Source organism: Crocodylus siamensis, chromosome 6 (genome assembly GCF_052110815.1).
Source record: "Crocodylus siamensis isolate JL-2025a chromosome 6, ASM5211081v1, whole genome shotgun sequence".
Lineage (NCBI taxonomy): Eukaryota > Metazoa > Chordata > Crocodylia > Crocodylidae > Crocodylus > Crocodylus siamensis.
In genome coordinates, this window is record NC_143400.1 from 96,459,568 (window position 1) to 96,482,907 (window position 23,340).

General features: G+C 54.3%; 1 protein-coding gene across 2 annotated transcripts in view; it reads left to right on the forward strand.

Moving 5' to 3' along the window:
• Window positions 1-23,340, forward strand: part of IL1RAP (interleukin 1 receptor accessory protein) — a 59,600-nt gene that overhangs the window by 7,994 nt on the left and 28,266 nt on the right. For both annotated transcript variants that reach the window (XM_090051974.1, XM_090051975.1), the window contains exons 2-6: window positions 8,905-8,972; window positions 17,755-18,040; window positions 18,841-19,033; window positions 21,876-22,041; window positions 23,052-23,123. In XM_090051974.1, coding sequence (XP_089908100.1) covers window positions 8,906-8,972; window positions 17,755-18,040; window positions 18,841-19,033; window positions 21,876-22,041; window positions 23,052-23,123 — 784 coding nt within the window. In that variant the 5' untranslated portion in view covers window position 8,905. The remainder of the gene's footprint in view (window positions 1-8,904; window positions 8,973-17,754; window positions 18,041-18,840; window positions 19,034-21,875; window positions 22,042-23,051; window positions 23,124-23,340) is intronic.

Sequence of the window (23,340 nt, forward strand, 5' to 3'; positions counted from 1 at the left end):
TCTGAAGCCCAGGGAGGTCGGCGCAGGTCTTGAGCGGGTGTCAGATGAGGTTCAGCTCTGAATGGACAAGGTCTGAGTGTGTGGGAAGAAGCTTTCACAACAGACAGTGCTGTCCTGGACTTGCTAGAAAGGAAGGAAACTACAGACGTGCCCCAGTGAGGGGGAAAACCCCGCTGCAACATTGCTTAGCTGAGATCCCAGACACTCGGGCTTGCTCAGCACCAGGTTTCAGCAAGTGGGTCGTCCCTAGCAGGGCTGTTGCACAAGGGGAAACACTTCTTTCCCCATTGCTGTGCTCAATGCACACTCGGGCGGTATGCAAGGGGGTTGCAATGGCTAAGCCGCGTGGCAGGGACGGAGGGGCAGCAATCTGCGTGGGGCGGATGATGATGGCTCCTGAAAAGGGAAGTGAAGGTGATGACATGCGTGCCGGGAGGTGGTGACGCTCGGCCTTCGGCGTGCCAGGCTGGGGATGAAATCCTCCTCCGGCAGAACGGGGGAACTCGATGCTGGGAACTGCAGAGGTTTGGTCATCGCTCATTTTGCACCAGGGTAATAGGACATCCCCTCAGCAAGTGGTTCTCAACCTGTTTCAACTCAAAGGCACTTCTCAATTAGACTCAAGGCATCTTGGTCATTTTTTGATAACAAGAACATAAGAGCTGCCAGGCCCCGGGTTTGATCTTACCCAGAGAGCAGATGCTGGAAGGGAGAGTGAACTGGGTCTGACCCATATTTACCCAAAAAGCCTCATCTGCCTGGGTCTGGCCTGGGTTTTCCCCTTGTTCCTCTCTCCCTTGCAGCCTCCAGTGTTGAAGGTCCAATTCGGAGGCCGTGCCCCTCGCTCCTGTGCTCAATAGTGACCGATGCCCCTTTCCTCCACGCATGTGTCCAGCCCCATGTGAATCTGGCTGACCCCTCGACTTCCACCACATCTGGTGGCAATGAGTCCCACGCTTCAACAGCACGCTGGGTGAAAAAAAACCACAACACTTCCTTTTGTTACTTTTAAACTTCCTGCCAGCTCGTTTGATGTTGTGAACCCTCATTTTTGTATTGAGAGAGTCGGTCAATAATAAATCCCTATTGACTTTCTCTTCCCCATTTAATAGTCTGTAAGCCCTTCTCATGCCACCCCCCTCAGCATCTCTTTTCTCAACCGAGTGGGCCATGATAATGATGATGATAATCATCATCATAATAATAGACCAGATTTTCTGCTGCGAAGAACTCAGAAAAATCACAGCAGGGCATGCAAGGTTGTTTTTTTCCCTTTCTCCCCCCTCTTGGATGCTCTTGGCTTCGTTGCTCTAATTGCACTTCTCTCTCTTGTGTCCCCTGAATACTCCGGTTTAAATAAATAGCGACCACCCAGCCCATGTCCCCGACACTTGTTGCATAGGAGGATGCATGGTGGGGCTTTCCAGAGGGGCTGAGCTGCATGTTTGCATATTCCCCTGTGTGTGGAAGTGGTAGGAAGAGGACATCCACCCCCCTGTTCTGTGTTGCAGAGGTTGCCTTCCCCCCTCCCCTGAACTCCGGGTTGCTAGTTGAAATCTCGGGGGTGCTGGTTGTAGCCGTGTTGGTCTAAGGACATCGGCAGACATTTAGCCAAAGAGCCTTGTCTCTATTGGAAATCTCTGGGTATATCTGCTCAACCATGTTTGCATGGCTAAGGGTGCATCGTGTAGCACCCCGCAGCACCCTTGAAAGGCTCTCGAGGCACCCCAGGGTGCCAGGTAAGAATCGCTGGACCAGGCTCACTAAGTCATTTTGGGGTGCCAGAGGACTCGGTGTCGCTGCTGGAAGCGTTTCATTTCCCAGCTATTCAGACGTACAAAATAGAGGCTCCCGGCTGGAGACGGCGCTGCAGCACAGCCGTGCTCTTGCTGACTGCAGCTCGCGCTGCTCCGCGTGTGCTCGTCGGCGCCGCCGGTTGATTTCTTAGCTGTGCTTCAGCCTCTCTCTCCGTGGCCCGCTCGACAGATCTCTCGATTATAGTCCCCGGTGTTTATTTGCCTCGCTCAGGTGTGCGCGTGCTCCAAGATGGGGCTTATTATGGGGCTGGTGGGTTCGAAACGTCGGGACCGCGGCGTGCTCGGCTTGCTGAGCAGATGCCGAGGATGTTGCCAGCAAGATGCTAGCAAAGCAGCGTGTAATCGAGGGGGATCTCTGCAGAGCTGGGAAGGGGGGCACAGCAGTGCCGATATGATCCCCATCCTTGCCGCAGACCTTCTCCCCTCCCCTGTCCCCAGCCCGGATAGTGCACGTTAGCCCTGCTGCAAACCCTCGTCTCACCTGGGACTGCTTCCCTGGACGTGCAAATGGGCAAAGCCCAGGGGCTGGGGATGGTCCAGCACTCCCATCTGCACCCCTTCCTCCCCGCCACGCTCCTTTCTCTCCTCCTTGCATGGTCCCCTTTGCTGTGTTCGGTGGGCGCCTCGGGAGCGCTGGGCAGGGACTGGGCCCTGAGAAAATCCAGGAGGTCAATGGGTTTTCTTTTCTTTTCTTTTCCCAGGTGAGCTCCTGGGAAATGCCATCCTAGAGGGGGGGAAACCCCGCGTTTTGGGTCCATTCAGTTGTTTCTCTGCAATCCATCTGAAAGGCCTTTCGTTACGCATTTAGCTCTGTTGTGAGGCTACAAAATAAGCTCCTGTCTCCTTCTTGCTGTCCCCCACTTACGCAACGCTCTGCCCAGCGCTTTGCCTCCCTTTGTACCACAGGAGATGGAGCGACGCACAAGCTAAGTGACATGCCCAAGGTGGTGTGGGAAGCCTGTAGCAGAGCAGGGGATGGCATTTGGGGCTTTCCAAGCCCCGCATCCCCTTCCAGGGGTGAAAGGCAGGTCTCGCGGGCCTCCCAGCTGATCTCTCAGCAATGTGCTCAGTATTTCTTCTGCAGTGATACGGCAGTATGGCTCCACTGGCTGTCCCGAAGTCGCAGCCGGATGGACAGGAGAGATGCTGCCTATCCTGGGGCAGGGTTCAGCCTTTAGAAACCATCCGTGCAGCACCTCACTGGCATGGGGAGGAGGAGCAGAAGGGCCAGTGGGTTTCTAAGCTGAGTTTTGACCGGTCTGTGCTCCGTCCTTAAAAGACGCCAAGGAGGGGAGACATTAATAAATGCAGCTGCCAAGGGGGAGAGACCAGAGCCTGCCTTCCCATCCCACCACCCCCACCCGGCACTGCTCAGCCTGGCGTTGCGCGGCTCCGACGTGGGAACGCGCCACGGCGTGGATAACCCGCAGCCAGCCTGGCCCGCAGAAGACCGATGCGGCTGATCCCAGCTAAATGGAGCCCGGGTGGTTCATGCTACAGTAACTTCCCTTATTGTTCGCTTTACTCAGCCAGCCCAAAGGGCCTTTCAGAGCCTCCATTAGTGCACTTATTTGTGTGTTTGCGGCTGCTTTCGCCGGCAGCCCCTTTTCTTTCCTTTTTTCTTTCTCGGATGCTCTTGGCGTCTTTGCTCTACTTACACGTCTCTCTCTCGTGTCCCCTGAACAGTTGGGTTAACAAACAATAGCGGTCGCCCAACCCATCTCTCCAGCACTTGTTGCATAGGAGGGCGCCGGGCTGGGCTTTCCAGAGGGGCTGAGCTGCGTGTGTGCATATTCCCCTCGCGTATGGAAGTGGCAGGAAGAGGGAACCTCCCCGTGCTGTGTTCCCCAGTGCTGCGGGACTCAAAGGACTCAGGGCAGTTTTGCCCCAGGGGTATCACCGAGGAGCAGGGTTTTGCTAACTGGAGCAGGGCCTGCATTTGTCAGCTTCCTCCGCTATCTTGCAGGGCCAGGCCAGGCAGGAGAGAGCGACCTGGCCCCTTGGTCCTTGGCTTGAGCAAGGTGTCCTGAAGCCAGACTTGCCTTCTCAGCCGGGAGGGACAGGCCAGGTGCAAGGTGCATTGGTGTCAAGGGTACGGATGCTGCATCCTACCCTGCCGGGTGTGACCCACCTCCAGTCCCGCGGGGGTAGAGTCAGTACTATCTGCACTGGGTGCCGTGGAGGGAGACGTGCACGTGCTGCATTGCTCGCCGCCTGGAGAGACCTCCCGGTGCTTCTCGCAAGAGCCCGAGTCCAAGAGGAGAGACGCAGATGGGTAGAAGGGGAGCAGAGCATCCCCCAAAATGGGGTCAGTCCCCCGTCCTCCATCCTGCTGAGCAGCTCAGTGATTGCCTCAGTTTCCCTCCACCTCAAGGGGCCTGGGGGAGAATTGCATGAAGAAAGCAAGCTGCCAAGCTCCTTCCAAACCTCTGCAAGCTTTCCAGCACCCCTGCCTCCCAAAACCCTTCCCTGGCTTTCAGTGCCCTTTCAGCCAGAGCACTTGGTGGCAGGGATTTGAAGGGAGCTTTTGTTCTGCAGAGCGGGGCTGAGTCCTCCGTGAAAAGTAAAAACCTGTCAGCTCTTTACCGGCGCTGGGGGAAGGGCAGGGCAAAGGCAGACGAGTGCCAAATAGGAGGTTGTTCTCCGGAAGGAGCAGTGACGCTGGGCAGACGGGGCAGGAGTCGCTCGGAGCTCAGCTCCCGCTTACCTTGAAGCACCAAGGCAGATGCAAAAAATGAATGAGTTCGGAAAAGGCTGAGACATCTCAGGGCCCGTGTCGCTGAAGAACAGGGGGGACTGCTCGGGGTTGGCTTCCACTGGAAAGGGAAACGTAAAACAGATAGAGATATGTTTTACATTTCCCTTTCCAGTGGAGTCTAACCCTGAGCAGTCCCTCACAGTCCTTCAGCAGCACAGAAACCAGATTTAGATTACTATATCTATCTATCTATAGATAGATAAACCTATTTATAGGTGGATAAATTGATAGATGAACCTACCTATATAAAAAAATACGCACACAAAACTGTATCTAGTGTGTGTGTAATATATATGTATACATGCGCGCACACAATTATATATAACTACAGACATACAGCGTATGTGTAATATATAGATGAATATGCACACATACAAACACAACTCTATATAACTATATAAATATAGTGTGCATGCAGTATATATGTGCACATATACCCACAAAACTATATAAAACTCTATGTATGTAATAAAACATACATACATAACATGATCTATAACTATAGTGTGTATGTGTAACATATATAATTTTTCATTTGATGAGTAAGACATTCAGCTTTTTAGCCGAGCAAGAAGAATATTTCACTGGTTTCCTTAACTTCAGGTCATGGAAGCAGCTTTTTGGTGTTCTTTTTTTCCCCCTCTGTCTCTCCTTTTCTGTGCCCAACAAATGGAAAACTTGAGGGTTTGTTTAATTTGCCTGGGATCCATTGAGTGTCTCTGAACTAATCACTTCCTTGTCCCCGCAGGGGTAGGGCATTAGCAGTGCCGTCCTCTCCCGCGCTGTTACCCATAGTGAGTTTGGGGTCTTCTTGGTGTTTTGGATATTGTGCCTCGCAGCTGAGTGTTGAAGGAGCATTTTTTGGGTTAGTGCTTGCCTATGATTGGAGGTGACTGAACTCCACGGCCCGGGAGGATGCTCCCAGTTTCGTATTCCCACCTGCTGGCACAGAGACGGTGGCCTGGGCAGGGTCGAGCGTTTCGTTCCAGGTATGTCCCGCAGAGACAGCTTCCCTCCCCTTGCCCTGGGCATTTAATTGCAGGTGAGCCCTGGCCTGGCGATGGAGAAGCTGCTGCCAGCTGACAAGCCCTGGGTCTCTTTCTCCCAAGCATCAGCCTAATCCAGATCTTTTGTGGAGGGCTTGGAATTACCCAAGCACCAACCTAGCCCTGCCCTGCCCTCGGCTGTCCAGCGGGCAGGATGGAAAAAAGAGCAGATGGATGGATGGATGGTCAAGGGGCTGGGCTGGGGACATGCTCCCTGCTCGGGGGAGCTGTTTTCTTGCAGGACTGGAGACCTGTGGGTCTCAACAGGACGACCTGATAGAGCAAACTCTCGTGCACACAGTCAGCAGGGGCAAAATGTAGTCCTTTGCAGAATTTGCATTCCCACTGGTAGGGTTGCAATAGCCTCTTGGAGGACCACAGGCCAAATTCAGCCTGGCACGAGAGCCATAGTCAGTGGTGGCAGCAGCCTGGATGAGAGCTGATTTGGGGGTTAAGAGCAAACAGATTCATTGCTGCAAAGAGGGAAAGGACTTGGCATGTGTAGCATGCTCAGCACAACAACTTATGCATCTTGTGGTTTGGTTAGACTATAAGGTGCATCTTTACCCTGCCTTCTGCTTTGCTTTCCACTACCTCTGCTTAAATATATCCTCCTTCCTCGCCCGCGCCGTCAGCTCTCTGCTCCCAGCGTGGAGGATGCTGCATCCCTCTCCAGCCTGGAAGGGGAAACATGAACAGGGGTTTTCATCCTTCTTGAGGGATGTGAGCAGGTCACAGCGCCTGCTGGTTGATGAGCCCCGGGAGCTGGCCCGGGGGCTGCATTAATGCAGGGCTGGATTTTTGTTTGGATGACAAAAACGTCAGGACAAGATCAGAGCTCCTTGCTTAAATCTCGGCTCCCAGAGCGAAGAAAACAGCTCACGAGCAACAAATAGAAAGGCCTGATGTCTCTATGTATGAGACACAGAGCATGCCTGGAGCATGCCAGCGGGGCTGGACCGAGATCTGGACAGATCGGTTATTCATTCGGACTTGCCGCTTTGCATCAGCCAAAAAACCACTTGCAGTTCGGGTGAAATCTGCTGGAGAGCTTCGGCAGGCCAGAGACGAGGGAGACGGTCGCGGCTTGTCCTTTCCCCGTGCCTCAGTCTGATTCTTTCTTTTCTTGGTGTTTCCATTTTGACATTTGTTTGCTTGAAGGAGAAGGAAAAAGTTAAAAAGGCTGCTGCGCTCTTTATTGCATGGGATTTTATCTTCCCCTTGGCCTTTTCTTTATGCTGAGAAAAACCAGAACTGTTTCATTTAGGCTCAAACAAAAATGAAACTTCCGATTCCTTATCCCCCCTCTCTCTGTTTTTGGCTAGCAGACTACAATGACCCACTATTCGTAGAGCTCTTATTGTGCTGGTAAATTTAGGCCAGAAATAACGGGCAGATCTGTAATGGGGAGTGTGAATATCTGTTGGACCCACTCACCCAGGGTGCAGCAGCCTTTCCCTCACCGAGTCAAGACTGGGGGTGTGTACAGACGTTGCTTTTTTTGCCTTTTAAAGGGCATAATTGCCATGACTTAAGAGAAATGCATGGCTTTAATGCACTTTAAATGATAGGTGTAGTGCTTTAAATTAACCCTTGTTAAATGAGGTATTACATTTGCAGCACCGTGTCTTACAGCAGTTTAGCAGCGTGCGGTGCTTTAAATAACTTCTGTACACTGGGCACATTTCTGACCAGTGGAGAAGCCCCAGGAGGCTGCAGAGCATCCCTGCCTCCGAGCTGGCGAAGTCCAGGGGGGCTCAGGGCCCCCCGAACACCGCACTTCTGTCATGGTTAACAGCATTGTAACTTCATAGTGCTTTAAATTACAGCGCTGTGAAAGGTGCACAGAGCACTTCTGTGCACATCCTGGATGTCTCCCAAGCTGGCTCAGCCACCAGATCTGGGCTCAGGCTGGGAGAAAGCAGGCTGCCTGTGATACGTGCACGTAGGGAGTCCGGCCAGTGGAGCAGCGGGGTGGCTCGTAGGCTTATAGCGTATCTCTGCTGCTTTCCGTGAGGGTCTGGAGGTGGGCAAGCTCTTCTCAGCTCCTGCCCTCCGCTGCTTTCTCCGGCAGGGCACTACTTTCCAATGCACGAACTTGAAATGAAGCTCCTAAAGCCACAGCTGGATTTCACTGAGCTTTCTCTGCGATTTCTAAACCCAGGTTGCTCCGTGCTCCCAGCCTCCAAGGGCCCACATGTATCTGGGGGCAAAAAACAGTTTCTCAGAGAGTTTGCCTAACTCCTGTTAATGCACCTCTGCTCCCTCCAAGAGCTAACGGCGCCTGGGAATAGCAAATGAAGTCTTTAGTCCCACTAATTAGAGCATCTAATAAATGTCAGCTTTCATAAGCAGCCACTTATAGCTGGCATCCAGGGAAAACCTGGAGATGGAGGGGAAGCTTTGTTTTAATGACCGGGAGGATTTGTGAGAGCAGAATGCCAAATGTGAGGCACGGGGATGGGCTGGGAGTCCTGCGTCTACGTCCGGAGGGGACCGCGGCGGATAAAGTGCTGGCGTGGAAGTCGGTCAACCTGGCATCGGTTCCTGGTTATAGGCATCAACCCCCTTTGACCGGGGGCGAGGGGAGGGGATCTCAGTTAGCCATGCTAGTCTGAAGTCAACTAGAAGGCAGGAGGGATTTGCTCCTTATAGACTAACTCCAGCAGATCTCAGAGGTCACCAGAGGACACAGGATCCAGGTGGAAGTTGTTGCCAGCTGACGCCCTAGCCCTCCTTGCAGGCAGGTGCTCCCTGGGGCTGGGGGAACAACTGCAGTCTCTTTTCCCCCTTGCAAGCCATCAGCAAACGCGTTGTTCAGGTCTCGGGGGTCAGGCATTGTTCTTGGTTGTGTTTTGGCGATGGGTAAGTTGTTATCCGCCCGCTAGAAAACCTGCAAACACTCTTCTACCTTTCTTCTGTCACCAGTCATCTGCTGGCAGCACTGGGCCACGTGGGTGAAACTCTGAGTTTGTAAAGCGATGGCTCGGGGTTTGTAGTCTTTCCCATGCCATGCACACCGACTTGACAGTAGCACCTAGGCACATATGCAACCCCTGACTGTTGTTACAAGCCCAAATGAGTAACTCAAGACCCCTCTTCCCAGCCCTGACCTTCAGGGCTTAGGAGCCTCATGCTATCTGCAGACTATTTGCAAACAGAACAGTTGGGTTCGTAGCAACTGCTGGGCAGAGGCTGAATAAAGAAAATAAAGGAAAAAAATCCTGGCCTGGGAGAAATAGATTTGCAAGTAACTGGGACGTCTCTGTGTTTGCATCGACAGGATGAAGTTGCGCTGCGCCCTGCTGCTTACTCTGTGGCTGGAGATGGCCACGCTCGGCACTGGCTCAGGTAAGACTGCTGCGGTATCTTGGGGAAGTGGATGCAGTGGATTTTGCATTTCCACGCTCTCTTCCATGTAGGATGTGCAGTTTCATCTCTTGGCCTTTAGACTGGTGTGTTTGGTGCTGAAAAAAGAAACAATCATCCTTTGGGAGTGCTGGAGTGATGTTGTATTAGGTCTCTAAAGTCCTGGCTGCAGAAGCCATCCATGTAAACCGGGTGTGGAAGCGTGCTAGCTGTTTGCACTGGCTGTGCAGGCTCTCAGACACCGGTGACAAGCGTGCATGCAAAGGCCTGTCTAAGCACCATTCATTTGAGTGTCCTGCAGAGACCAGTGTCACGCCACTCATAAAATCGTAGAAAATGAAAGTTAAAAGGGAGCTCAGGGGGTCACATCTAGTCCAACCCCCTGCTCCAGGCAGGATCAGCCCCAACTACATCATCCCAGCCAAGGCTTTATCTAGCTGGGTCTTCAAGACCCCCAAGGATGGAGACTGCACCACCGCTCTGGGGAGCCTGTCCCAGTGCTTCACCGCCCTCCTAGGGAGAAACTTTCTCCTAATATCCAACCTCAACTTCCCTTGCTGCAGCTTGAGCCCATTGCTCCTTGTCCTCTCATCTGCCCCCACTGAGACCAGCCTGGCTCCATCCTCTGTGCAGCCCCCCGGCAGGGAGGTGACGGCTGCTATTCAATCCCCCTCGGTCTTCTCTTCTCCAGACTCAATCAGCCCATTTCCCTCAGCCTCCCCTCACCAGTCCTGTCCCCAGCCCCACAACCATTTTCATTCATCTGCTGGTGAAATGAAGGCAGAACGAGTGACTTGCCCAGGGTGACTCAGTGAACCGGTGTCAGGGCAAGGACTAGCACATGCTGATCTTCCCCTTCCTGTCAGATACGGAGAGCGAACCCTTGGCCCTCGCCTTCTGACTCATCTCGGTGACAGACGCCGAGGCCGGGGCTCCTTGAATAGAGCGAGCTCTCTTACCATCTCCACTGAGTCATTTTCCCTGCAGGAAATGTGTTGTAATCCTCGCAGCTTCTTCTGGCACGCGCTCAGCTCGGAGCCGTTCATGAAGAGCGGGATTGTGGCCAGTTCGGCACAAGGCTTCCGACATGGGGGCAGAGGATGGTGCGGTTTGCAGAAGGGAGGGAAGAAAGCCATGCAGGCATCGGCTCTCGGGCCCCGTTAAGCCCTTGGCACTGTGAGGAAGCCTGTCCCTTGCGCTAAACCACGAGCACGTGCACGGCAGAGGCAGCTCGTGGTGCAAGACTCATCCCCCTGCAGCTGCAAAGCCCTGCACAGGGCTGGGGCTCCTCTTTCCCCTGTGCCCAGGCTGGGGTCCAGGACTCTTAACTGGCCTGCAAGACTCGGGTCAGCTTTGTTGGTGATGCGTGCCCTGGGTAGACCTCCTCTCTCGAGCCCTGCCTTGCAGACACGGGGTGTCAGCCCCAGCTTCTCCCTGGGAATTCCCGACATTGCAGCCGTTTCCGGCTGCCGGCTGTGTCACGCGCAGGGCGCCGCACTGTTTCCCCGGCCCCAGGCAGCGTTGTAACATCCACCGCTGGATGCCTGAGTATTGGGAAACACCCGCAGTTCCCCAGGGAGTTGGGAAACAGCTCCAGAAGCTGCATGTAGGGTTGAGACGAGCCTCTGGTCTGTGGGATAAGCTGTGCGGGGGCAGGGATTGCATGCTCAGCTGCTCCTGGAGTCCTTGAGCTGTGCGCCCTGCATGGTTTCAGCTCCCCCTAACCCTAACCCTAACCCTAGGGTTTGCACAGGGCGGCCTTACTTGTGCTGATCAGGCGGGGTAGGCAGCTGAGCTGGGAGCGAGAGCCCCCAGGGCCAGGCTCTGTGCTGATTTACACCAATGGCAGTGTCCAGACTGGGGTGGAATTGGGGCTTTGGTGCTGACTTTCCCTGGGCGGCGTGCATGGAGCCCCTCTCTCCACCCCGAGGGCCCAGTCCTGAGCCCTACAGCAGGGCAGGCTCTCGCTGATGTAGACCCCCAGTAACTCCCGACCTCAGCATCCTCATGACCCAAATCGGGCCGCAGGGGCACGCTTCTCCCAGCCAGGGCGAATTTGGCTATTATGTCGAACAGGCGTGCTGCGGACCGGGGAGAGGGGAAGAGGAACGAGTTGCACCATGTGCCGCCCCCGTGTAAATGCTCGGGGTCACCACCCGGCAGCTGCGAGGCTAGTGGTGGGGCAGGTGGCAGCGGCCTTATTTCTCTTGTGACAGCCCTGGGTGCCAAGAAGTTTATCTCGGTGTGTGAAGTAAGATGAAAAAAATGTGCGCGCAGATCCTCTGCTGTCTGCCAGTATTTCCTGCCCCTCTCCCCTGGCTCGTGCTGGCTGTCCTAGCCCAGGTAGATGCTCACCGCCTGCCCTACCTGTGTGACGCTACCCTGGTCTTATTTGTGTGCAAGGCTTTGGGACAAACCGATCACCCTGGCATGTGCGAGCTAGGGATGGAGCCCGGGAAGAGGTGGGCAGACCCCCCAGCTCCCTCCCCGCTGCATGTCAGCAGGGATGGACTCTCCTCGGGGGAAGCAAAGAGGGGACAGTCTTCAAAGCAGACCCTGCTAGCACTGTGCATATGTCTAAACTTACCTGGAGACCATCCAGACTCAGGCAGGATGCAGCCCACCTCACTGAGGTCGCCAGCCTGTTGTTTCAGGGGAGCTGTTGGTCCCATTTTGCATGAAACCAGCTTGAATCAGTGGCCCATTTGCTTCGAGCTCCGTAGCCCATCACATAGCACACAGAGGCACCAATTTTAGACAGGATAACAGGGCTTTAAACATGCTAGTCAGGGTTGCAGCCTGCACTTTAGGTCTCTGAGGTCTTGTGAGCCTGCTTTCGGGTGTGTTTTCCTTCCATTCGTCCCCGCTGCCTGTTTTGGAGCAGTTTGATGTCCTTTCTGTCTGAGCAGGACAGGGCAGCGATGGGCAGCAGCGGTAAGTGCAGCCGTGTGCCTCTAGCACGGTCAGCATAAGCCCAGATGTGCTCAGTGCTCGGATGAGAGGGGCCTGGTAACCCCAGGACCCTCCAGGAGTTGGGCTTATGATTCAGTTGGTGGCATCGTCTGTTCAGCCAGTGCCCTGGCTTGACGGCAGGGACACGGGGCTGTTTGAGGTACGGCCTTGGAGAGATGCTGTGAGGAAGCAGACCCCCAAGGTGACTAGGTTTCAGGCACTGTAATGAGATGGGACCCTCGTGACCCAGCCACGGGGAGTGATTGTGCCCGAACGGCTCGCCGCACGGCTCGAGATCTCGAAGTGCCGGGCCGTGTTACTGGGTGCTGAGAAACAGCGGTGGCGTTCCCCCCCAGAGGTGGCCGCAGCTCAGCAATAGGGCATTGGAGACCTCCCTGCCTGCAGATCCCTTTGGGATCCTTCCGGACGACGAGTAAGTGCAGCAAGGAGGAATAACAAGGTATGCGTGATGAAGGGGAGCAAGGGGAGATGAGATGAGAGGCTCTAGGTGCAACCCAGGCAGGCTGTGAGCCGAACCCAGGTCCCGAGCTAATGCTGTGATTGCGCCGCTGTCCCTTGCCAGCATTACGGTAGCTCCACGGGTCCCTCTCCACTGCATCTGGGCATTTGCACTGGCTTTTCTAGCCACCTTCTTACCCAAAAGCTTTTATTCTCCCCTTCTGCTGCCCTCTCCCACTCACTTCATTGAAGGCACTGATGCCTGGGGCTTTGCTGAGGTCTCATGGCAGTCCTTCCTCTCCCCTGGATCATGGAGATGTGCGTGGAAAGCCCTCTGGAAATGATGCCAAGCTGGTCCTGATGTTTTCCAGCGCCCGGGTTTCTTAAGGCCTTTCTGCATTCAGTACCACCCCCCATCATTGCAGTGTCCTTGGCAGGTGGGTGTTGAGGGCGCAAAGATTTAAATGCAAAAATAAGCCATTGGCAGTCTACGTCCTCGGTCTGGTGCTCAAATGGGATGAAGCTGGCTCAAAATGCAGGCACTCATCAGCTCTTTGACTTGAGCCGTCATAGGCTGGAAACTGCTTATGGAGACTGGGGTTGCTCGAGCTAAACCCATTCTTTCTATGGTTGTTTCCTGTCTGGGCAGATCCCATGCAGGGTCAGCACATGGGATCGGTCGATGGGCGCAACCCTGCTCTCCAGATCTGGTTGCGTAGCAGCGCGCACGGTACGTGGCCTCCGGAGCGGCTCGCAGGTTCAGATGTTTTTCAGTGGGGGTCTGGCTCTGAACACCATCAAATTTCTGGGCCCTTGTGGAGGGGTTGAGACCCCCTAGCTTGATTTCCTTGCACTATTGCAGCATACAAGTGATGCTCCCTGCTTCTCTGCATGGGAGTGAGCGTGCATCTGGAAGAGGAGGTTTTGAGCCTGTGCCTAGGGCCTGCCTTGATGCACAGGAGTTTGGGAGAGAAGCTGAGAAGTGTCCCATGACATTTATTCCCTCCTTTACGGAGGTCCAGCGATGCTGCATTTTTTGTTTTCCCTTCCTTCCCTTCCATTTTCTCTGGATCTCTTCTCCCAGAAGGACCCTGCCCGGCAGTCTCCCCGATACGCAGCGCATGGCCTGGCTGAGGACGGGGCGGCCTGTCCAGCTTTTGTAAGGAGGAAGAGGGGCAATGAAAGACAAGAGGGCTGGTGGGTGAGGGCAGACGGTCCTTCACTTCTGCCAGTTCTCTGCCCCCGCTGCAAACGAGCTCAGCAGAGACGAGCTCTCATCTTCATCGCAAGGTGCAATCAGCAAGTGCCGTGTCCTTACAACGCCCTTCGTCTCGGCTCTGCCTCCTCTCTGGAGGTCGATGGCTTGCTTGTGACACCCCAGCTGGACTGGAACAAGGCTAGGGAGCATTGCAGACCCTCTCCGCTCCCCCATCACGTGTATAACCTGTCCCCCGTCATCGTGTCTGGACGTCCAGACAGGTTTGCAGTTGAAGACACTAAGTGAGGACATGGGAGATGTGGGTCCGATGCCCGCTTCTGTGCAATGTTGGGCAGGTCGCTTTTGCTTCTGGGAAATGGGAACAGCAGTGCTGCTGTTTCTACGCGTTTCTCCTGCCTGCCCTCCTTCGTCTGCAAATGCTTCCCGACCGGGGCTCGCGCTCTCTGGGCATTCATGCAAGGTCTCGCCCGTAGGGTCTGGCTCAGCAGAAATTAATAATAGAGAGGCAGAGAGAGATGCATGCATTAGTGTTTTAAAATTAAGTTGTGTTGGCAGTTCCAGGATGAAGCTTTGCTGAGCAGAGTGGCGTGGCGGGGGGGTGGGGATGGGAGGGAGGGAGGGGGTCCGTTGTCTCCCTCTGTCAGGCATTTTTAAATGCAGCAGTTCCCATATTGTCATAAGGGCCAGAATTAGCATGCACGTCCTTGCCTGCCTCCTGCCTGAGCTCCCCGTGGTCAGGAGGGGTCCCTATGTTGAGCTCCCTCCACCCAAACTTAGCAACATGGTGCTGCAGCTCTGACCCCCGGAGGGGTATTTTGGGGAGAGGAAATGGGACTTCCTATAGTGCGAGGCTGGACGCGGGCGTCTGGGCAGGTGGAGCGCCAGGGTCCCCCCGTTTCCCAGCGCTGGCTAGGGCCTGCAAAGGAGAAGGGGTGGGTTTTTCTTGGTGCCTGGAGCCGAGCCATGTAGTCTGTGTTGGGAATGAAATGCTGCGACCTTCATGGGGCGGCGGAGAGCGATTCAGGGGCCAGGTGAGAGCAAAGTGCCCTCGTCACCCGCTGGGACTGGCATGGGGGACGGCCGGTTGGGTCTGCGCAGGGAGAAGGCTGCTGAATCCCTAACGAGGCCGCGTGGCAGGAGCAATTCATCGCCTCCTTCATCCTACCAGGCAGAGAGCTCCCTTCGCAACAGATCTAATTGCACGCCAGCCCCGGGGTGCTGGCATTTTGGCGGCACCCCTTACCAGCAGACCCAGCCTGCGGCATGGGGCGGGAGGGGACGTCTACCTTATGATTTAACAGTGAGATCTCGCCCTCCGACGGTGCTCCTGCTGTCCGAGGGGAGATCGATGATCTTGGCTCCCTTCTTGCACTCTTGGAGCAGTTGTCAAGATTTATCGACCGGAGACGGCTGGGAGAGAGGGGTCACTGCTTGCCTGTGAGCACATCGCCGACCTCGGACCTCTGCTTGGTGGCATGGGGAGAGCCCCTGCGCATCGCCGCCTTTGCCGTTACGCTGACGCCTGGGAAACCCAGACCCCTCGCACCTCTCGAGTCCGTGCCAGGGGTCCTCAGCATTTTTGGACTCGAAGCCCCCCTTGGAAAACACCAGCTTTGAGCTCTCACGCGTATTTGGACTACAGAATAGGCTAGAGCGATTCTTGTGTTGCTGAGAGCTCAGGAAGCCCGCGGCAGGTCGCAGCAGTGTTGGTGCCTTCAATTCCTATTTGGGTTTGGCTTGTGATCCCGAGTAGGGGCTTGCTCCCCTCGAACTGAGAAGCCCCCTCAAAAGGATCTGCTGGCTGAGATTTGCCGCTCTGTGCAAAGGGGTCAGCGCGGTGTGCAGCGACAGCCCTCCATCCCCGTTCCCACCTGTTGCCATAGCAATTGGTAAGCACGGGAAATGAATGCTATTTTTCTGGCCCATGCAAAATGATACAAAAGCTCACGCTGGGAGAAGAGGCCGGTTGAGTTTGGCGGTGCTGGCTCATGAGCTGCGGTGTGTTTGCAATTGCATGCATGCCTGCATCCAGGGACCTCATTTGCATTATACATGCAGACCTCCGTCCTCTCCAGCTTTGCATGCACGCATGCATCCATCCAAGAACCTCACGGTTGCCATATACATGCAGACCTCTCTCCTCTCTGGCCTTGCCGTGGGAAGGCATAAAGTCCTGCTGCCTTCATGCAGCCCCAGAAGGACGTGGCAAAGGCGGGGTCAAAGGTATCCTGCTTTGCTGTCCCGTGCTCTGCTCCCCAGACACAGCTCTCTTTTGCAGGGGCATGGGGCAACGGCAGATTTCCTTTATGAAAACACATGGCTCTGGAGCAAATAGCCACCACAACTTCAGCCTGCAATTAGCGGACTGTGAAGTCTGGCCCAGGGCATCCAGTGGGTAGCCCGGGTAGATGCAATATCTTTTACTAGAACAACTAAATAGTTGGAGAAAAGGTCTTTGCAAGCTTTTGGGCACAAACACTCTTCTTCAGGCAGCGGGAGACTGCTGCTGCTATGTGTTGTCCAAGGTAGAAAAGAAGCTCCTTAGACCACCCCGGCTACAACCAGCCGCCCTGCAGCTCAGCCGCTTTGCAGCATACCAGTTTGTCCTACTTGGTCATGACTGAGATGCTGGTCACAGAAAATGAGGGTGGAAGGGAGCTCAGGAGGTCACATCTAGTCCAACCCCCTGCTCCAAGCAGGACCAACCTCAGCTACATCATCCCAGACAAGGCTTGGTCTACTCGGGGCTTCTCTGCAGACGTGATGGGCTCTGCAGCGGGCAGCCCTGGAGCATGCCATCATCCTAACGTAGCACTGCCAGGGGCAGCAAAACCATGAAAAACATAAGAGCTACTGTGTCCTGGATCAGACGCGGGTCCATTTCGCCTGCTCATTTCATGTTGCAACTCCCTGGTTTCTTGGCCGGTGAGAGAGACAGTCGATAATAAATCCCTGCTGACTTTCTCTTCTCTCTTCAGTGCCTTGCAAACCCTTATCCTACACACCTCAAGCAGCTCTTTTCTAAACTGAACAGGCCTCCTGTTCAGCCTCCTGTCACATGGAAACCCTTCCATGCCCCTGACCATCCTTCTTGCCCTTCTCTGGACCTTCTCCCGTTCTTCTGTACCTACTTTCTGAGGCGTGAGGACCAGAACCGGGCACCGTATTCAAGGCTTGAATGCATGCACCATGGATGCATAAAGGGGCATTGCAATGCTTTCAGTGCTGTTCACAATTCCCTTCTTCATCATCCTGAACATTGCATTTGCTTTTTTGATGGCTGCGGAGCCCTGAGCTGGTGTTTTTAGTGAACTGTCCATTGAAAGTCTGCTTTCAGGACGACTTCCCTGGGTAGCTAAGATCTGCGCTGGCAGTGGGTCTTCCCCTGGGAGGGGAAGGGGCAGCATCAGCAGTGCCAGACTGGATGTGCTGGGGCATCATAACCTCCCTCCCCTTCAGCCAGCTCGGGGAACACATCGGGTAGCAGCCGGGTGACACTGTTTTCCCCCCGTCACCAGCGCCCATTTTCCTGGGAGACCTCTCTTGCCGGCGCTGACTCGGGAGGGAAGAGCTGCCGGCTGAAGAAGAATTGACTTTCAGGCTGCAATTTGTCTCGTTATCAATGAAGATGGATGTGGGTTTGCAGAAGAGCTTTCTTCTGCACAGCCCAGCTCCTGTCTCTGCCCCGCTCATCCTGCTTTCTGATGTAGGCAGGAGGCCGCGGGGATGCAATTCAGGGGACCGCTCCTTTTTTCAGGCCTGGAGCACATCTTGCTGCCTGCCCCCAGCTTCCCTGCCTACGGGAGACTCTCAGCAGGTCTCCACACACCCGTTTATCACTGCTTTTTATTACTGACGGTGCCCTCGCCTGTCCGAGCTGCATTTCTGTAGCAGAAGTCCGCTGTGCCAGGTACGGTGTACACACAAGACCGAGAGCCCCAGCCCCACAATGCTTGCAGAGACAGCAGGTAGATAGAGGAGGATGAGGAAACGATGCCTCGGGAGCAGAGGCTTCTTGATATCCCAGATAGGGCAAAGTATCCCAGCCCAGCTGCATAGGGACCCAGCTGTAGACGCTTTGGTCTTTGCTCTCAGCAGACGCAGGGTCAGGCCCCCTGTTCTCTCTGCTTGCAGAGCGCTGCGACGACTGGGGCGTGGACACCATGAAACAAATCCAGCTCTACGACGGGGAACCCGCCAGGATCAAATGCCCGCTCTTCGAGACCTTCTTGAAGTTCAACTACAGCACGGCCCACTCCGCCGGCCTCACCCTCATCTGGTACTGGATCGGGCAGGATCGGGACCTGGAGGAGCCCATCAACTTCCGTCTCCCGGACAGCCGGATCAGCAAGGAGAAGGACACCCTTTGGTTTCGGCCCGCCCAGCTCAACGACACGGGGAATTACACGTGCATGCTCAGGTAGGGTGGTGGGCATTGCGTTTCAGGACCCTCGAAGTCCTTTTGGTATGGGGAGGAAATTGTGTTGTCCGCTTCCCATCTCCATGCAGGGAAAAGGGCGCTGTTAATCGGGGTGAATGGGGAAAGGACTGCAACAATGATGTGAATTTGCAGTGCCAAGCTCATTTACATTGTAATTAAGCTTGGCACCTTGAAAGCATTAATGGACACATTTCTGATTGCTAGCTGCAAACGGCCAGGAAGAAACCCCGAGCAAACTCCACAGGCCTGCACCGTTAAGGAATGAGCCGCGTGTTTGGGGCAGAGGTATTGCTTCGGGGTGGGGGGCTCCTGGCTGGATGCTCACTTGGCCAAGCTTTGCAACAGGCAGTGAAGGTTGGAAGGGACCTCAGTCCATCCCGTCTTCCAGAGGCTTCAAAGGGTTGTCAGGAAAATGGAGAAACAGCCCAGGATGCAGGAGGGCAGGAGCAGAGCATCCTCAGAGGGTCAAGGAGGAGATTTCTGTCTCTCCTCTCTCTTGCTGTCCACGTCTTTCTTTTCTTCTGTTTTTTTGCCAGGGTGCCTGTGAAGTGTTGTTGCAGTCACAAAAGAGGGCTCGGTGCATTAGTCATGTTGGCAAGTTCTCCCGCGTCTGCCTCCTGCCTGTATTATTGAGGTTTCTTTTCTGCATGTAAATCTGAAAATGTGGCCGAATGCATCGTCTCAGCACTGGACTTTCTGAGTCCCAACCTGTGGCTTTTCTTCGGTGCATATAAGTGAACCAGACTGAGCTAACAACCCTGCCACTTCTCTCCCCTTAGGAACACAACCTATTGCAGCAAAGTCGCGTTTCCCTTGGAGGTTGTTCAGAAAGACCCAGGTTTCTGCGTGAGCCGTGCCATCAAGCCCATGGAAGAGATGTTCTACTTGGAGCACGCTCACGAAGTCATCCCTTGCCCAGATATCGATGGGTTTTACCCTCCCAGTGCAAAGCCAACTATCAAGTGGTACAAGGTAAGAAGGGTTGGGGGCGTTAGGACTGGGGGAGAGACTGTGTCTTATGGGGAAGGGTGATGCACGCAGCCATCGCTGCGTAAGAGCCGGGAGGTCGAGCCCCAATTACATAACTTCAGTGAAAGCTAGCTCCAGCTAGTAAACCCCCCCTTCCCTGCAATGGGACATAATTGGGGGTTATTCCCCACTCCCTTCCAGTGACTTAGTAGAGACTGTGACTCTGGAGACTGAGGTCCGGCTCCTAGATGTGCCAAAGCCACTCGGATGCTCCTGGGCAAGTTGCTTCTTTATAGGCATCAGCTTCCTCCTCCTCTCTTAGCATCGGATGAAGTTGGCTGTTGCTTATAAACCAGCGAGTCTCTAAGATGTTGCCCTGCCCTCGTGGCTCACCAGCTCTGGGCTTCCCCTTCTGTGAAATGGGAGTGAAGACAACAAACCCTTGCATCCTGTACTCTAGAAATCAGCAGGGGAATCACTGCCGCGACGTTCAAGTTTTCAACCCTTGCATCTTCGCATCACAGTCTTGTGGTTGCCAAGCTGGAGACAACCACGTAGGGCCTGATTCTCTGAAAACGCTGCATGGCTCCAGCTCTAAAAATCAGGCATCTTCCCGGGGTGTCTGGTCAGGCCTCAGCAACCACCATGCATTATTATTTAAAACCTTGACTTTGGGCTCCCTCGCTAGCCGGTTCTCGTTTTGCAGGAGAAAACGAGGCTGTAGCAGCTCTGGAAGAGAGATCTGCAGAAATTCTCCACGGACCTGTTACTACAGGGGGTTTTGATGCTTAATTCACTGGGGGTTTGCAAAAAGCCATGAGATGCATAGCTGGGAGGTACTGGAGCAGCGCAGCTGCTTAATAGGAGCCAGTACATCTCTTCTCATGAAATGCCATCATTTTTAGCAAAGGGAAGTCAGTTCATTTTGTGGGTTTAAATGCCTCTCTCATTGCCTCCATTGAAATTCACATCTCGACAATCAATTAGCAGAGTGAAACAAAAAAGCCCCATGGAAATCATTGTGCAGACAGCAAGTCATCCCGTGCCTTATAAAAACCATTACGAATGGTGTATTACTTCTGCCTTAAACTGCCACGTTAAGATGAATCTGAGTTGGAAATGCACCATTCAGAAATAATCTCGGAGAAAACGTGCAAATCTTTGGCTTTTATGACCATCAAGATGTCATCGCCGTAACCCTCTTCCTGAGACGGGATCAGCCGCTTGGCACGTTGTCAGGCAAGGCAGGAAACCTGCGCTGAGTGGAAGGCTTATTAAGGTTTCTTAGCAATTTATGCCCTTCATTCAGCTACTCAGTGGGGGCCAGGTCCCTGGCAGGAGTCACTCAGTGCAACTCCAGTCCTCCCAAATGAACCATGCATGTCAATGGCAGATGAGGATCTGGGCTTGGACCTGGGGATTAGTTTGTCATGCACTTGGAAGATCTCTCCCATCCTGGTTTTGCTTCCCTCTCTACCCGTGGGTCGAGAGCCCTGCCCATGCCCACTCCGGATGCTGAATCAGGACCACCTGCTGGATCCCACCCACGGACAGAGTGGGCATTGCCCACCCAGCTCGCCGCGTTAGATAGTTCATAAGTGGCTGGAATGAAGTAGATGAAATTCATAGACTCATATTAAATGCGAGTGGGGAGGGACTTTGGGAGGTCACATGTAGTCCAACCCCCTGCTCCAAGCAGGACCATTTCCAGCTATATCATCCCAGCCAAGGCTTTGTCTAGCTGGGTCTTCACAACCTCCAAGGATGGAGATTGCACCACCTCTCTGGGTAACTTGTTCCAGTATTTTGCTACTCCCTGGTGAGAGTTTTTCCTAATATCCAACCTCACCTTCCCTTGCTGCAACTTGAGCCCATTGCTCCTTCTGTCGTCTGCCCCCACTGAGACCAGCCCAGCTCCAGCCTCCTTGCAGCCCCCCTGCAGGGAGGTGACGGCTGCTATTCAGTCCCCCCTCGGTCTTCTCTTCTGCAGACTCAATCAGCCTCTCCTCACCAGTTCTGTCCCCCAGCCCCACAACCATTTTCATTGCCCTGCAATGTGTCCACAGCCTTTCTGTAGTGGGGGCCCAAAACTGGACACAGGACTCCAGATGTGGCCCCCCCAGTGCAGAAGGGAAGGATCATGCCATTGACTCCTCATAGCCTTTGCAAACCCAGGGCTAAGAGACTTTTTGGCAGCGTCACACCTGATCCTCTGCTCTTTTTTTTTTTTCCCCCCTGCACTGCAGGAAGCACACGGCAATATGCACTGCAGTTAGGCTTGTGTTGTTCATTGATTTGGGGAGCTGTTGCAAACAGCAAGGGATTTTGGCTTCTTGTCTGAATCCATGTAAATGCAGTCAGTTCTCAGGGCTGAAGGGCTAGCAGGGAACTGGCTGATGGTGCCTGGGTGGAGCATCTTGCAAGAAGGAGCTGCCCGTGTGCTTTTAGGGACTCTCTGTCCTGCATCACGGGGGAAACCAAGGCAATGCCTCTATTTCTCCTGCCACCGACAACCACCCGGACAGCTTTTAGTCTCCCGTCCTCAGGAAGGAGCTAAAAGGGGGTTGCACATCCAAGTGACTCCGTCCTTTGAATGTCCTTCCGTCATATTTTCCATTAACATCATTGTTTTATTCTGGGGAAACTGAGGCATGGGGTAGACCTTTCCCCTCCCTGCATGCCTTCTGGCCTGCAGCCCCTCACCCATACGTGGCACCAAATCCAAGTCCTGGCACCATGTTTCTGGGTGTATCGCTGCCTCGGGTGCTGGTGTTTTACAGGGAGGGGATGGAGGGGGGAAGCTATTTTACTTCCACACCTGAGCGCTCCCTCTCCCTGCCTCCAGAACTGCGTGTTTGTGAAGGACTTCTACGACATCTATCCTCACGGGCCCAACCTCACCTTCGGCATCATCCGCGACACCTTCAAGGGAGACTACACCTGCATCGTGACCTTCCAGGAGAACGGAAGGGCCTACAACCTCACCCGAACTGTGCGGATGAAGGTGGTGGGTAAGGAGGGGAAACCGAGGCAGGAGATAGGGAAGACAACTCCCCTGGACACCAATACATGGCCTGTGTGTGTTCAATGGGCTCTGCGTCTCCTGGTGTATGGCTACCCAAAGCATCACACAGTCATTCCCAGGATGGGGCGGTACATGACAACCACACCCCATCAGCAGAAAGCGTGCATTGGTGTTGACAGCCTTTTAGAAAGAGCTTCAAAGTTTCCTTATGGCTTTTGGAAGTTTCCACCTGCCTGTTTTAAAACTTCAGGAGCTTTTCTGTGCAGATGAAGGTGGCCAGGTCATCAGGGCTGAGCTGGTTCTTCTTCAGAGCTGCTCAGGTCTGAAGACTAAGGCACAAAAGCTTAGTCTCAATGACAGCAAATCCTTGGTGGACTTTAAAAGCCTGGTGAATGGTAGTAGTATCCGTGTTGGTCTAAGAACATAGGTAGACAAGGTTCTTTGGGGAAATACAGTGTCTTTTATTAGACCAAGCAAAAGTTTTTGGTCTAATTTACTTTTTGGTTGATATAATAACAAAATGTCGGACTTGCCCAAAGATGCTCATCTGCCTGGTGAATGCTAGAGCATGCCCTGGTCATGTGGCAATAGCTATGCACTGAATACACAAGGAGGAAGAATAATTTCAGGCAGGAGCAAACAGCTTGCTGTAGGGCCAGGAGAAGAGTCTGGCTTCTAGGCTGGCCTGGGGGTGGTATCGGAGATGCCCGGGGAGGGGGGATGGGAGAGTGTAGATGAGCCCAGAGTCTCTCTCCAGATGTGGCACAATGTAGGGGTTTTCAAAAGAAACCAGCATCTTGCAGTCTGCCTAGATTGAATCCTGCCCTTGATGGTGCTCGTGCCGCTCACAGCAGCCGCGCTGCAAGACAGGCTCCTGCAGCCGCGCGCTGGAGTTGTTCGGGCACTGTGGCGAGTTAGCGTTAGTCCGTGCAACGGCCCCAGCGAAGCCAGATCTCGTTCTCAGCTCAGGAGGGATCCCGCTTTCCTCTCCCGCAGGGTCTCCAAACAAAGCGTTGCCGCCACAGTTCACCTCTCCCAACGAGAAAGTCATCTACAAGCTGGAACCAGGTAACTCGCCGCTCTCTCCTGTGCCATGTAGGGGGTGGGGGGGAGGGGGTGTCTGCCAGGACGGGGAAGGTCTTGCTTAAGCGGTGCAATGAAGCTGCATGCCCGGTGCTCCTGTCCGTGTTCGTCCTCTCTGCTCACGGGGACTGTGCATCGTCTGTCCTGTGCTTTGGGACCTGGGAGCAGCTTCCGAAGCAGGTGGAGCTGGAAGTGTCACCCG